At 43.8% G+C, this 11,640-nt stretch overlaps 1 protein-coding gene across 1 annotated transcript; it reads left to right on the plus strand.

Annotated features, from left to right (window-relative positions):
• Positions 1-1,524: 1,524 nt before the first annotated feature.
• Positions 1,525-11,634, plus strand: LOC310771856 (RB1-inducible coiled-coil protein 1-like; the record flags this gene model as incomplete). The annotated part of the gene is made up of 14 exons (XM_083664364.1): positions 1,525-1,839; positions 2,645-2,774; positions 2,874-3,000; positions 3,136-3,306; positions 3,847-4,049; positions 4,333-4,747; positions 4,864-5,034; positions 5,143-5,327; positions 5,526-5,712; positions 6,398-6,479; positions 6,618-6,682; positions 7,926-8,029; positions 8,443-8,569; positions 10,420-11,634. Coding segments are annotated over exons 2-14 (3,123 nt in total), but the record flags the coding sequence as incomplete, so codon positions are not given.
• Positions 11,635-11,640: the final 6 nt, after the last annotated feature.

Here is an 11,640-nt window from a genome sequence, read left to right on the forward strand (position 1 = left end):
AAATGGCCCCCATGAAAAGGGTCTATTGAACACTTGTGAGATCAGCTCGGGCTAGAGTGACCAACACAACCACGTTGGCTGACCTGTGACCCCTGTGACAAATCCTTGTTGAGGAATGGAATGCCATCCCATAGCAACGTGTGACCAGGCTGGCCAGCATGAGGAGGAGGTGCCAGGCTGTTGAGGCCATGGTTGAGGCAGCGTATGGTTCCGGCCACTACTGAGGTTCCTGACTGTGTTCAATGAGGCAGGGCAATTTGACACTTTTGATGTTGGCGCTACTGGCAGTCTGGCATAATCAGCTGTGCTGCTCATCTCACAAATGCAGGATCCTTACAAATGAGACAGCGTTGCGAAGGGTAATGAACAGTGTTGGAGAAAAATATAAGTTCCATGCCATTTCCTATTCAATAAGCTAATAATTGCATACGCATAATTATGCTATAAGTTAACATGACATGTTAATAAACATGACATGACATCTTGGTTTCATTCATTTGGTTTATATAAGCTGTTTGAATCATTATAATGCGGATGAGGAATGGTGAAATTCCATTCTCTAACAAACAGGCTTTCATAAGATAAGATACAAGATAGCCTACTGAGGATACAGTAACAGCAGAGATATGATCATCCAAGCATGTTTCCAAACTTTTTGTGTCGAGTTCAGCTAAAGCGCATTCTCACAATTTATAGAGGATTACAGAATTCTGGTGACTGATTTAGCATACATATTTTTGCTTTATGCTAAAAAGTGGTGCTACCATGATGAGCCAAATTAAAAATAAAATTAATTAATTTGGTGTCTGAGTTATTTGGCCAGCGCAATAAAGCGTTCACGAGCCTGTTGTTGCTGCGTTGTTAATGTGGAGGGCTCTTGGTGACGTTCAAAGTTCTGATGATGTAATCAGTGACATAATTATTGACATCATTATGACATCATTGATGATGTCATAGAGTGCCTAATGATGATGTCATATGCATTGTGACATCATCAGTGATGTCACTTGAGCAATTGTGGGTTTTGGTTACACTCGGGCAATTGTGAGATCACTCACTCGCTCGACTTCGGTATGAAGGGAAGGTGTGAGACCCGGGCCGGGTTCGATTCCCGAGTTCTTGTTTGGCAGTGGTGCACTTCTTCTTGATGTCCAGAAGCTTCCTGTGGTTGGTCAGCATGATCATGAGCTGGTTAGTGTGACTCAAACACAAGTCAGGCAGAACAGATGTATCCTTCAGGTTTTCAGAAACTCCCTTTTCCCACTAAAAATAAAATTGTCTTCGAGCTCAGGGGAGGTAGGGTAACTACTACTTCAACCCGGGTTATATAAATAGTGCGCGCTGGCCATTGGGGGATTGTCCCTTTAAAAAAACTAAGCAGACAAATCTGAACTGACCATTTTGAGAGCGCTGGCTTTCTGTTGGACCTCTACTGGACGGATCGTTTACGAATCGCACAACACCAGACGACAACAACAAAACAGACTGGAAAAGGGTGTTAGCGTTGTTAGCTTGCTACTCAGATAAACAACGGTGAAGCTCGTGTATTACAAAATCTCGAGAAAAAAGAGTTTAGCTGGTTGGCATAATCTATTAGTTACATAACCATTTTGGATCAATATGATTCGATTGTAAAGAAATAGCTGGCCAGTGTGGCCACGACTGTTAGCTATATTTTAGGCTAGTTCTAATCTAGCTAATGTTAGCTAGCTAGCTCTATGTATGCCAAACTGAAGCAGGTTAGCTAGCTAGTTGCTAGCTTGTCAGCTAGCGTTAGCTAACTCGCCAAGGCAAGGTGGAGAGTGGAGACCAACAACTGGGAGATGCGAGCAAAGAAAGGTATTGACCAAAGGAACCATTTATTTTAAACTAACACAGGAAGATATTCATATAATCCATATGCGTATGACATGAGTGATGTTGGCTAGTCAAATTAATGTTACATCTGTCAAAATAATCGACGTTGCCAGTACATAACGCTACATAGCGTTAGCTTGATACCTAATGTTAGCTACAACCAGTGAGCGCAGTCAGCGGGTGTCATTGACTAACGTTAGCTTGCTAACAGCTGCTGGTGGCTCCTGCCTTGGCACCCTGACTAGCCGGAGGCCGACGTTAACCAGCCAGTCATAAATCAGGTAAGGTTAAGATTAACAAAAAGGTTTGAAGAACTCGGGTAAGTTGACAGGGGCCAGCATTCTATCTGAATTCTAAAGGCTATCAGCGTTAATATGACAGCAACTCACCTAGTTATCTAGCGTACTTTATTATTGTCACATTTAGCAATTCTTAGCGGCCAGATAACGGAAACACTGTTGGCAATATAACGTTAACTACATAGGCGGCTCTACAATTTTGGTTAAAAAAAAACTTGACAGCAGCTAGTAACCATCAACATGGTGACTCAGCTATTAGCTAACGCTAATTATCCAATGGAAAGGACGTTGTAATGCCAGCTTCCACCCACGTTTTAGGTAAGCAGCTGCCTGTCGCTATCATCTAGCATTATGATTGAGCCAACAGTTCCCTGACCGAATAAAATAACAGCCTGAGGCAGACCTGACTGTCAATGTCAAATCTGGGATTATCATGCTTCTAATGCTCCTTTTTGATTGTGTGTTTGTGTGTGTTTGTGTTTTCGCAGAGCATTGAATGACTAAATGAGCAAGACAGGCCAGTGTGAAGATCTCTGGGAGCTTCAACATGAAGTTGTATGTGTTCCAGGTCAACAATGGCAGCACACTGACATTTGACACTGAGCTTGCTGTCCAGACGTAAGAGATTGCCAGTGTATCATTTTGTATAGTAGTCAAGAATAGTGGTCAGCAGCATATCTTGGCCATTTGTCCTAAATAAATCTAATTTTTCCTCAGTGTGCTGGAGCTTAAACATGCCATCCAGGTCAAATATAAGATTGCAACGCAACATCAAGTCCTTGTTGTCAATGGAGGGGAGTGTATGGCTGCAGAGAGACGAGTCTGCAGCTACAGTGCTGGCACTGTAAGTTTTGTACCCTTTCGCCGTTTATTATTTAATAATTCTGCTGCGGTTTTGAAATAGAAGTTCTTTGTTTTACAGAGGTAGCATTTGTAACGATGTTCTGATGACTGAGGTCTTTTTGCTGCTGTTGTCTAGGACACCAACCCCATATTCCTATTCAACAAAGAGATGATCTTGTGTGACCGGGATCCAACAATCCCCAAAACCACCTTCTCCATTGAGAGTGAGATTCAGGTTAAGGTGGAAGAGTCTCTTATGATGCCAGCTGTCTTTCACACCGTTGCCTCGCGAACACAACTTGCTGTGGTAATTAGCTACTTTTTGAAAATCTGTCTTTCCTTAGGAGATATAAGCTATTGCTTTGGAATGTTCACTAACATTATGGATTGCGTTTGTTGAAATTGATATAGATTGGTGGCTTGATAGAGAGCTCACGTCAGTTTTTAAATGACACTGATCTATTTAATTACAGTATAATCCTTATATATAAAAGGGAGCAAGTGGGCTTTGTCTGTCTGTCTGTTTATCTTTTTTGTCCCACTGATGATGTCAGTGACATCATTATTGACCAAAATCATCTTATGACATCACTGATGATGTCATAGGCATTGTGACATCATCAGTGATGTCAGGCATTGTGACATCATCAGTGATGTCATAGGCATTGTGACATCATCGGTGACAGGGATGTCATCAGTGATGCAAAGTCGAGCAATTGTGCACTGCACATGCCAATAGAGCAGGCGATTGTGTGCTGCACATGCCAATAGAGCAGGCGAAACACAAACACATTAACTATCGGATGGTTCTGACTTGTCTTGACATTGTTATGTTTTGCCTCTCTAGGAAATGTATGAAGTTGCCAAGAAACTTTGCTCTTTCTGTGAACGTTTGGTTCATGATGAACACCTCCAACACCAAGGCTGGGCTGCTATTATGGCTAATCTGGATGACTGCACCCTGTCTTATCAGAGGTTGCTCTGGAAATTTGACAATTCATACACACATTTTCAACATGACTTGGAGGAAATTAAATTCAAACTCTCAAAGTAAGTGTTGCCCCAAAGGAACATGATATATTGCACTGTGCTAAATCTAATCAGGCCGGATTGTCTTGAACTTCAAATACCAAATACTGTAAGCTTGTTAGCGGTTAATGGCTGTATTTGCTGACATTATTACTGGTTCAAATGTTTTAACCAAAATCCTAGCAAATGTAGGTTACTTTTCTAACAACATTAAGTTATATTCTGAGAAATTCTCATGCTTAAATTAATTAAACGAAAAGAAACTGAACTTTATGTCTTCATGTATTCTGTTTTATGATTGCAGGCTAGGGACAGCAGTCTCTGTCATGGCCAAGATACCCCTGCTGGAATGTTTGACACGACATAGTTATAGAGATAGCATTGAGAAGTCCAGCTCAACCCCAGGAAAGGACTCGGATGAGACAGAGGTGGAGAAATCCACTGACTCTGTGCTCGGCACTGCTGATGCACAGAGGACCACTAAGTTACCTGCATCTTTCTCTGCTCCGGGTGCAGCCACATCTGAACCGTTTGAAGAACAGGAAACAAATGAAATGACTGACAGCGGTGGGCTGAGGGCTGCCCTCCAGGAAGACGACACTCCAGAGCTGGCCATCCCTCCCTCCTTCAATGTCACACTACTAGACTGGATCAATGTACAAGACAGGCCCAATGATGTGGAATCAGTTGTGCGGAAATGCTTTGACTCCATCAACAGGGTGAGTCACTGTTTTGTGAATAGGCCTATCGAAATAGAGTTCAGATGAATATGTAGTTCTACACTTTGGGGGCTTAAAAATATTGAGAATCCATACTAAGATGTTTTGTCTTTCAGCTTGACCCAAGGATCATTCAACCCTTCCTGGCAGATTGCCGAGACACAATTGCCAAACTAGATAATCAAAACATGAAAGCCATCAAGGGGCTTGAGGACAGATTGTATGCTCTAGACCAAATGATTGCAAGCTGTAAGAAGTTGGTGAATGAACAGAAAGAACTTGCTCAGGTAAGCAAAACAAGAGATCTCCACTTAAAAATGCTTTTACTATTTACCATTTTTTGGTGGATGGTGGATACATAATGCTTACGTAAAGCGTATCTTGTGTTTTACCAGGGATTTTTGGCCAATCAGAAGCGGGCTGAAAACCTGAAGGATACATCTGTTCTGCCTGACCTGTGTCTGAGTCACACTAACCAGCTCATGATCATGCTGACCAACCACAGGAAGCTGCTGGACATCAAGAAGAAGTGCACCACTGCCAAACAAGAACTCGCAAACAACCTTCAAGTCCGACTCAAGTAAAGCATGAGCCGTTTTTATTACCTGCTATCATGTATTTCTTGTTCTTTGTGTTCAATAACTCACTTAACACTGCCAATTATCCAGCCTATTGTACCAACTGAATGCAGTCTAGCTCGTAAAAACAAATAATGCAAATACAGTTTGGAGAAACTTGTTCTCAAGGTTTACCACGTCATGTGATGATTTTGCATTAGATGGTGCTGCTACGTAATGCTTCACGCAGACCAGGATGGGGAGAAGCTTCAGGCGCTACTCAGGCTACTGACAGAGCTAATGGAGAGAGTGAGGGTGGTGGAGGCCCTCAGCACCGTGCCCCAGATGTACTGCCTGGCAGTGGTTGAAGTCGTCAGGAGGAAGATGTTTATACGGCACTACAGAGAGGTCAGTGCCAGATGCTGTTTGTGGTCATTCTAAAGCCCCGGACGCACTGGAAGCGTCCATTGACACGCCTCATTTGTCAGCTGATGCTCCTATAGAGCACTGCAGACATCAGATACCAAATACCAACAGCACAGAACCAGCAGTATTTTGGGAGAAGGTCGCTATTTATACAGTATGTAGGCACGGGCAAATTTGTATGCTTTACACTGTAAACCGGTACTTGTAAAGTTTACAGGTTGGCCGTTTAAAACAACAGGTGAGCGTCAGACGTTTCCAGTGCGTCGGGGCTTCAGGCAGAAAGAAATCATACAATGAGTTGGCTCATACTTTTCCTCCCGTTTCAGAACAAACTGATTTTGTTCAGCAACAGCAAGAAAGCTGCAACAGAAAGCTTTCTCATTCCTTCCGCTTATCCCTTTTCAATTTTTAAACTGTTTGGGCCTTTTTTATAATATGTCTTTTTATTATGGGGATGAGCAAGAGGTTCCCAGGGATGATATATATTTCCCCCCAAGACTGACATTTAAACTCATAATAATAGATTCAGAAAATGTCCTTATACCTGCCCAGTAGCATTCAGGGCCCCTTCAGAGAGCCACACTGGCACCCAGTGCTGAAAGTGGAAACTGAAAAAAGAAATGCATTATGTTGCTGTAAAATCTTACCTTCATTTTCCCTCTCTCAGTGGGCCTGTGCACTTGTGAAGGATGGGAAACGTCTCTACGAGGCTGAAAAGTTCAAAAGGGAAACGTTTGGGAAACTCTTTAGTAAGTCTCTTTTTAGAGCTCCTAGTTGATGATGTTGGAGTTGTCAGTTGTCACTGTAGAACACAGCGTACCTTTTGAAATGGCACCAATTCCAACCCAGAGCTGAGCTTTCTAATGTATTCCCTTTCTTCTTTTCAGGAAAGTCTTTCCTCAGAAATCGCTTGTTTAGAGGACTTGATTCATGGCCTCCCACATCATTTTGTGTAAGTTTGAATGGAACACCATTTTGAACAAGTCAGCATTTTCCAGACTAGAGGATGCGTAATTACGCAGCGTACTGAGAGCCGCAATGAGTGATGCTGCTCTATTTGAAGAAGTTGAATTTCGTTCCACCAGCACACATTTTATTAATCAGCTATTTTCTATTAGTTTCTATTAATTAAACATCGAATACCAATTTAGTCTGTAATTTCCCCCTTGGCGCACATAAAGACACATGCTTCCGTCACTGTCTGCTTGATGGCGAGAGGGACTTCAGCTGCCATCCGCGCTGTGGAGACGCTGGTCAGTCTTACATGCGTGCAATTGCAGGGAAAGAGGTTACTGTACTGGCCGGACACAGGTGTTGTGCGAAAAAATTATGCGTTTTGAATTGGATTAGGGTCTGGCGGGGCGGGAGTCTGTGTGCGCCGGGTGCTGGAGGGGGTCTCCCCCGAGAAGGTGGGAGCTGGACGGGTATGCAGGCTTGGTGGTGGGGTGGGTGTGGGTCGGTGCCCTGGGTGTTTTGGGCCGGCCAGGGTGGGGAGAGGCAGCTTGGCACAACACCGTCACAACTTTCTCAAAAGCAATCTATTGTTACCTCATACCACAAACCTGTCTGGTAATAAAACCATGACAAACGAATTCTCATTTTTAAATCAAGGTGTGTTTTTTCTGCAATGTAGGCTATAGTTGAAATCAACGTGGCATTCCGAGGAGAGAAGAGTGTGCGCAGGCGCGAGTGGAGAGGGATCCATTTGCGCAAAGCAAGGATTTCCTGCACTGCACGGAGATGTGGAGACTGTCTGCGCTCAGGCGTACGTCTGCGTTTGCGCTAAGACCAGCTATTTCCTGGCGTTAAAATTGAGAGCACCCAAGGCGATTTTTTTAACACATTGCACTGGAACACGTATTTTGGAACAGGCAACTCCCAAACCTCTCTTTGCGCTCGGCACATACGGTATCTTCCCCACAGCGATAAATGACACTTGCGCGAGACACATGATAGGCTAGAGGCCACGGACACACCTGGGCCACGCCTACACCTGTGTCATCACAGCGCAAAACTGGACGGTGGAAGCAGACGATAGCTTAGATGCTGGGAAGATAGCAATAAGAGGCGCGCAAACGATATCGCCGTACAACGATAGGGCCCATAATCTTAATGTTACCGTTCTGAGTCTCTCCAATTTGGAATCATAAAGGGTCTCGTTTTCTCTCACTGTCTTTGTCCACTATTGTTCATAGACACGAAAGCCCAGAAGGTTTGACTATGAGCTTCCAGACATCTCGCTTGATGACCTGCAGTACCTGAAGTCTTGCTGTCCTGTGGAGGTGCAGCCTTACCTCATGTAAGTCACTGTCTTCAGTCATTCAAATGGTTTCATAATATGCAGTCTACTAGAGAGTATGGGCATTGAAAAATTATACTTTTAAGTTTGACAAAAAAACAGATGTGCTATTTTATTTGCATTTCTAAATCAAATTAAGTTGGTGGGATTCCATTTAGACAAGCAAATTGATGTAAAATTACACAGCACATTTGTTTTCTATTGCATAATCAAGTCACAGTTTATAGAAATGTATCAAATAGTATTGTTGTTCAATTAAATGTGACGCACAAATTGATATTGGTATCAAATCACCAAAAGTGCCCATCCCTAAACCGTTTTTTCCGTCAGTTATGAGCATTCTGTCCTCAATTATAATGATCTCTGACACTGTGGATTTTGACTTTTTTTTTTGTAACTGATTTGTTTCTCAGGGTTCCCACACTGTGCGACTTTGAGCCCTTAAATCAGCATGTAGAGATGCTTCACCAGCTAGTCCAAGCTGCACAGAGTGTGGACGAGATGTCTCAAACCATTACTGACCTACTAAGCGAACAAAGGGTAATGACAACTTCAATAACACAGTACCTTTATTTGTATGACAACATCAATAACACAACACCTTTATTATCACACACATTGCTTACATTTTACAATAAAACTAGGCACGGTCGGATAGTAATATTAGTAGGGAAAATGGAGGAGAGCAAGGGATTACATCTATTGTTCACTATTTGTAGCAGCCATTTTTACAGATCCATGGTTGTATCATTATACAAAGAAAGTCTGGTGTAATATTTCTGTTTTCCTGAAGCATAATTTGACTAGCAATTATCAGCAGGGGTAGCTGAATTTTAGAGTGTGAAACAAACTAAAGAAGTCATGGGGCACCTGCTTCAGACTGATATTTCTGCATTCTAAAACACAGGCGTAGGCCAAGGCTGTGTTTTTGTTGTTGTTTGAAGGCCGCCCTATTAGGGATGGGCGCGAGTACTCGGGTACTCGAGCAGTCGTTCATAACATCAGTACTCGAGTAACGTTTCTGGTGTTCGGGTACTCGCCCCACCCCTTTAAAAATGGTCTAGAAGATCTACGCACGCATCGTCATGTGGATCTGGCAGCAACTGCACGGGCGTCAAGTCAACCAGAATGTACAAGTACGTCATCCGCTTTGTTGCTTTCAAAATAAAACGCGTATTGTAACGTAACCTTATTTATTTTGAGTAATGCGTTACAGCCACAGTTTCACGCCATAACATTACGAGTATTTTGATACAACGTTTGCTGCTTCATTCGTTGAAATACCTTTTCTCATCCAACGTGCATCAATAAGCCATTTACTTTTGTTTAAGTAACATTATTTTTGAAAGTTTTAACCGGAGGTTTTCCAGCTCATCCCGAAAATGGTGGCTGGAGATATTCTCCCGAATGAGACGCACACTTCTTCATAGCGCACGCCCGATAAAACCCATTCAAAACTGTGCACAAGTTTACGGACTACACTGTCGTTTCCCATAACGTTAGTCACACGAAATGTGGAGAAAGAATCACTTTTTGGGAGACAATCGCTTCATGGTGATCACTATTCAGCTGCAGCTGTAATGTTAATCACACTGGTCAGTTTTCACTTTTTGGCAGAACACCGGACCTTGTAATCCGTGGATTTACGTTATTGTAACAGTGATCATAAAGTAAAATGGATGATACTGGACAATAACCTGACATTGCTGGACAATGGACATGTATTGGAAATGCCTTCGCTTGTTTCACAACTTGTCTGCTCCAAAGCGCTAATGCCATCCATCCAACCATCGGAGATACTGTCTGAGGTAGGCTTTAGATGTTAGCTTAGCGTCACCTAATATCACAGTCAGTCCCTCTCCTGACAAAAAATGCTCCAGGTAGCGCTTTTTCCATGCAAAAATGCAAACATGTGTGAGCAGCCCCATACACAGCAGATTACCCCTGCTCAGTCATTACCATAGTAATCACACAGACCCCCCCCCCCCACACACGAGTACTCAAGCACTCGTTCATAATAGAAGGAGAGTACTCAAGTATTTAAATTGCTTAAAATGCCCATCCCTACCTCCTATGTTATCTTGTTTAAACTTGACATTGTTAGCTTGTTTACAGTGCTGCTTGTTTTGGGTTATGGCTATCCGCTACCTTTATATTTGAATTTGCTGGTCTAGCTTGCAGGGTGGGAGAGAGCTTGAGGAGGGCCCAGGCCATGTCTCTTATTTTCATTTGTTGTTGTTATTCAATCATTGAATGATAGAGGTCAGCATTGAGGCAGAAATCACACAGAGACCCTTTAAATTCAAAGCTCAAATTCAAATCTTTAGGCTACTCTTGAGTGACCTTCGTATATGTCCTCTCACTCACTTTTACATCTGCTCTCCTTCCAGGCATTCTATAGCCAGAGTGCTCCGAGATCAACCGCGTTTACCCCACCGTCTGAAGGCATACCTGTGACCACAACAACCCCTGTCTCCTCCAAAACCCCCTCCTCTCTCAGCCTGCATGGCCCCACCTGTCAGCCCCTACATGTTCCCATCCCTGCCCCATTAGAGGACTTGTCCCCAGACAGCATCGACGCACAAACCTTTGACTTTGAAACCATCGGCCACCCAAACATGGACCCAGTCCTTCAGCAGGGCTCCCTCGACCTCGATTCTTTGGCAGAGAGCCCTGAATTCATGTCTGCCGTTAATGAGTTTGTGATCGAAGAGAACTTGACATCCCCCAACCCCATCAGTGACCCTACTAGTCCTGAGATGATGGTGGAGTCACTGTATTCCTCTGTCATCAACGCCATTGACAACAAGCGCATGCAGGATACCACAACACTAGAGAGGGAGAACTCAAAGATGGCCGTTCTGAAACAGATTATCGAGAAGTACCGATGTGCCGCAGAGGAGTCCCAGTCAAACTTAAGAAGTGTCAAGGACGACCTCTACCACTTTAGAGGTCTGGTACTGAAGGAACAGCGTGACTTTGGCTTTGCCCTCAAGACCATGACCATTGAGGTATGCACCATTGTGGACAACATCCACCAGACCCATGAACTGGAGATGAGGGAGCAGCACCAAAGTGAGCTCCTTTCCCTTCGGCGAGGCCTGGAGGAACAGGTCCAAACCCTGACAGAGGAAAACCAGGTCAACCAGAATATTGTCAAAGATGTGCAACATGCTATGCTGGAGCTGGAAGGGCTTCTGGAGCACAAACAGAAGGAACTCACTCAGCTGGAGAGTGAGAGGGAGCGATGGGTTGAGGCAGAGACTAGCCAGACAGAGAGGATTAAAAACCTGGACCTGAAGATCGATGATCAAGCTGAAGAAATCAAGACTATCTCAACCTGCAGAGACTCCCTGACCAGCCAGCTTGAGAATTTGCACTTTGAGATTGAACGTGGCGAGCAAAAGATCCGGCATGAGTTGGAAGGCATTGAGCAGTCCCACTTGAAGGAGCAAGAGGACAGAATGAGGAAGCAACACAAGGCCCAGCTGGAGACCCTCGCCAGAGAAAACCAGGAGAGTCTGGAGCACCTAGCTACAGAGAATAGGGCCAAGTCAAGTGAGGCAGCTGATCGTCACTCTACGGCCTTGAGAGAGAAGGACAGTCAAATC

Source organism: Poromitra crassiceps (assembly GCF_964638095.1).
Source record: "Poromitra crassiceps genome assembly, contig: HAP1_SCAFFOLD_1385, whole genome shotgun sequence".
Taxonomy (NCBI): domain Eukaryota; kingdom Metazoa; phylum Chordata; class Actinopteri; order Beryciformes; family Melamphaidae; genus Poromitra; species Poromitra crassiceps.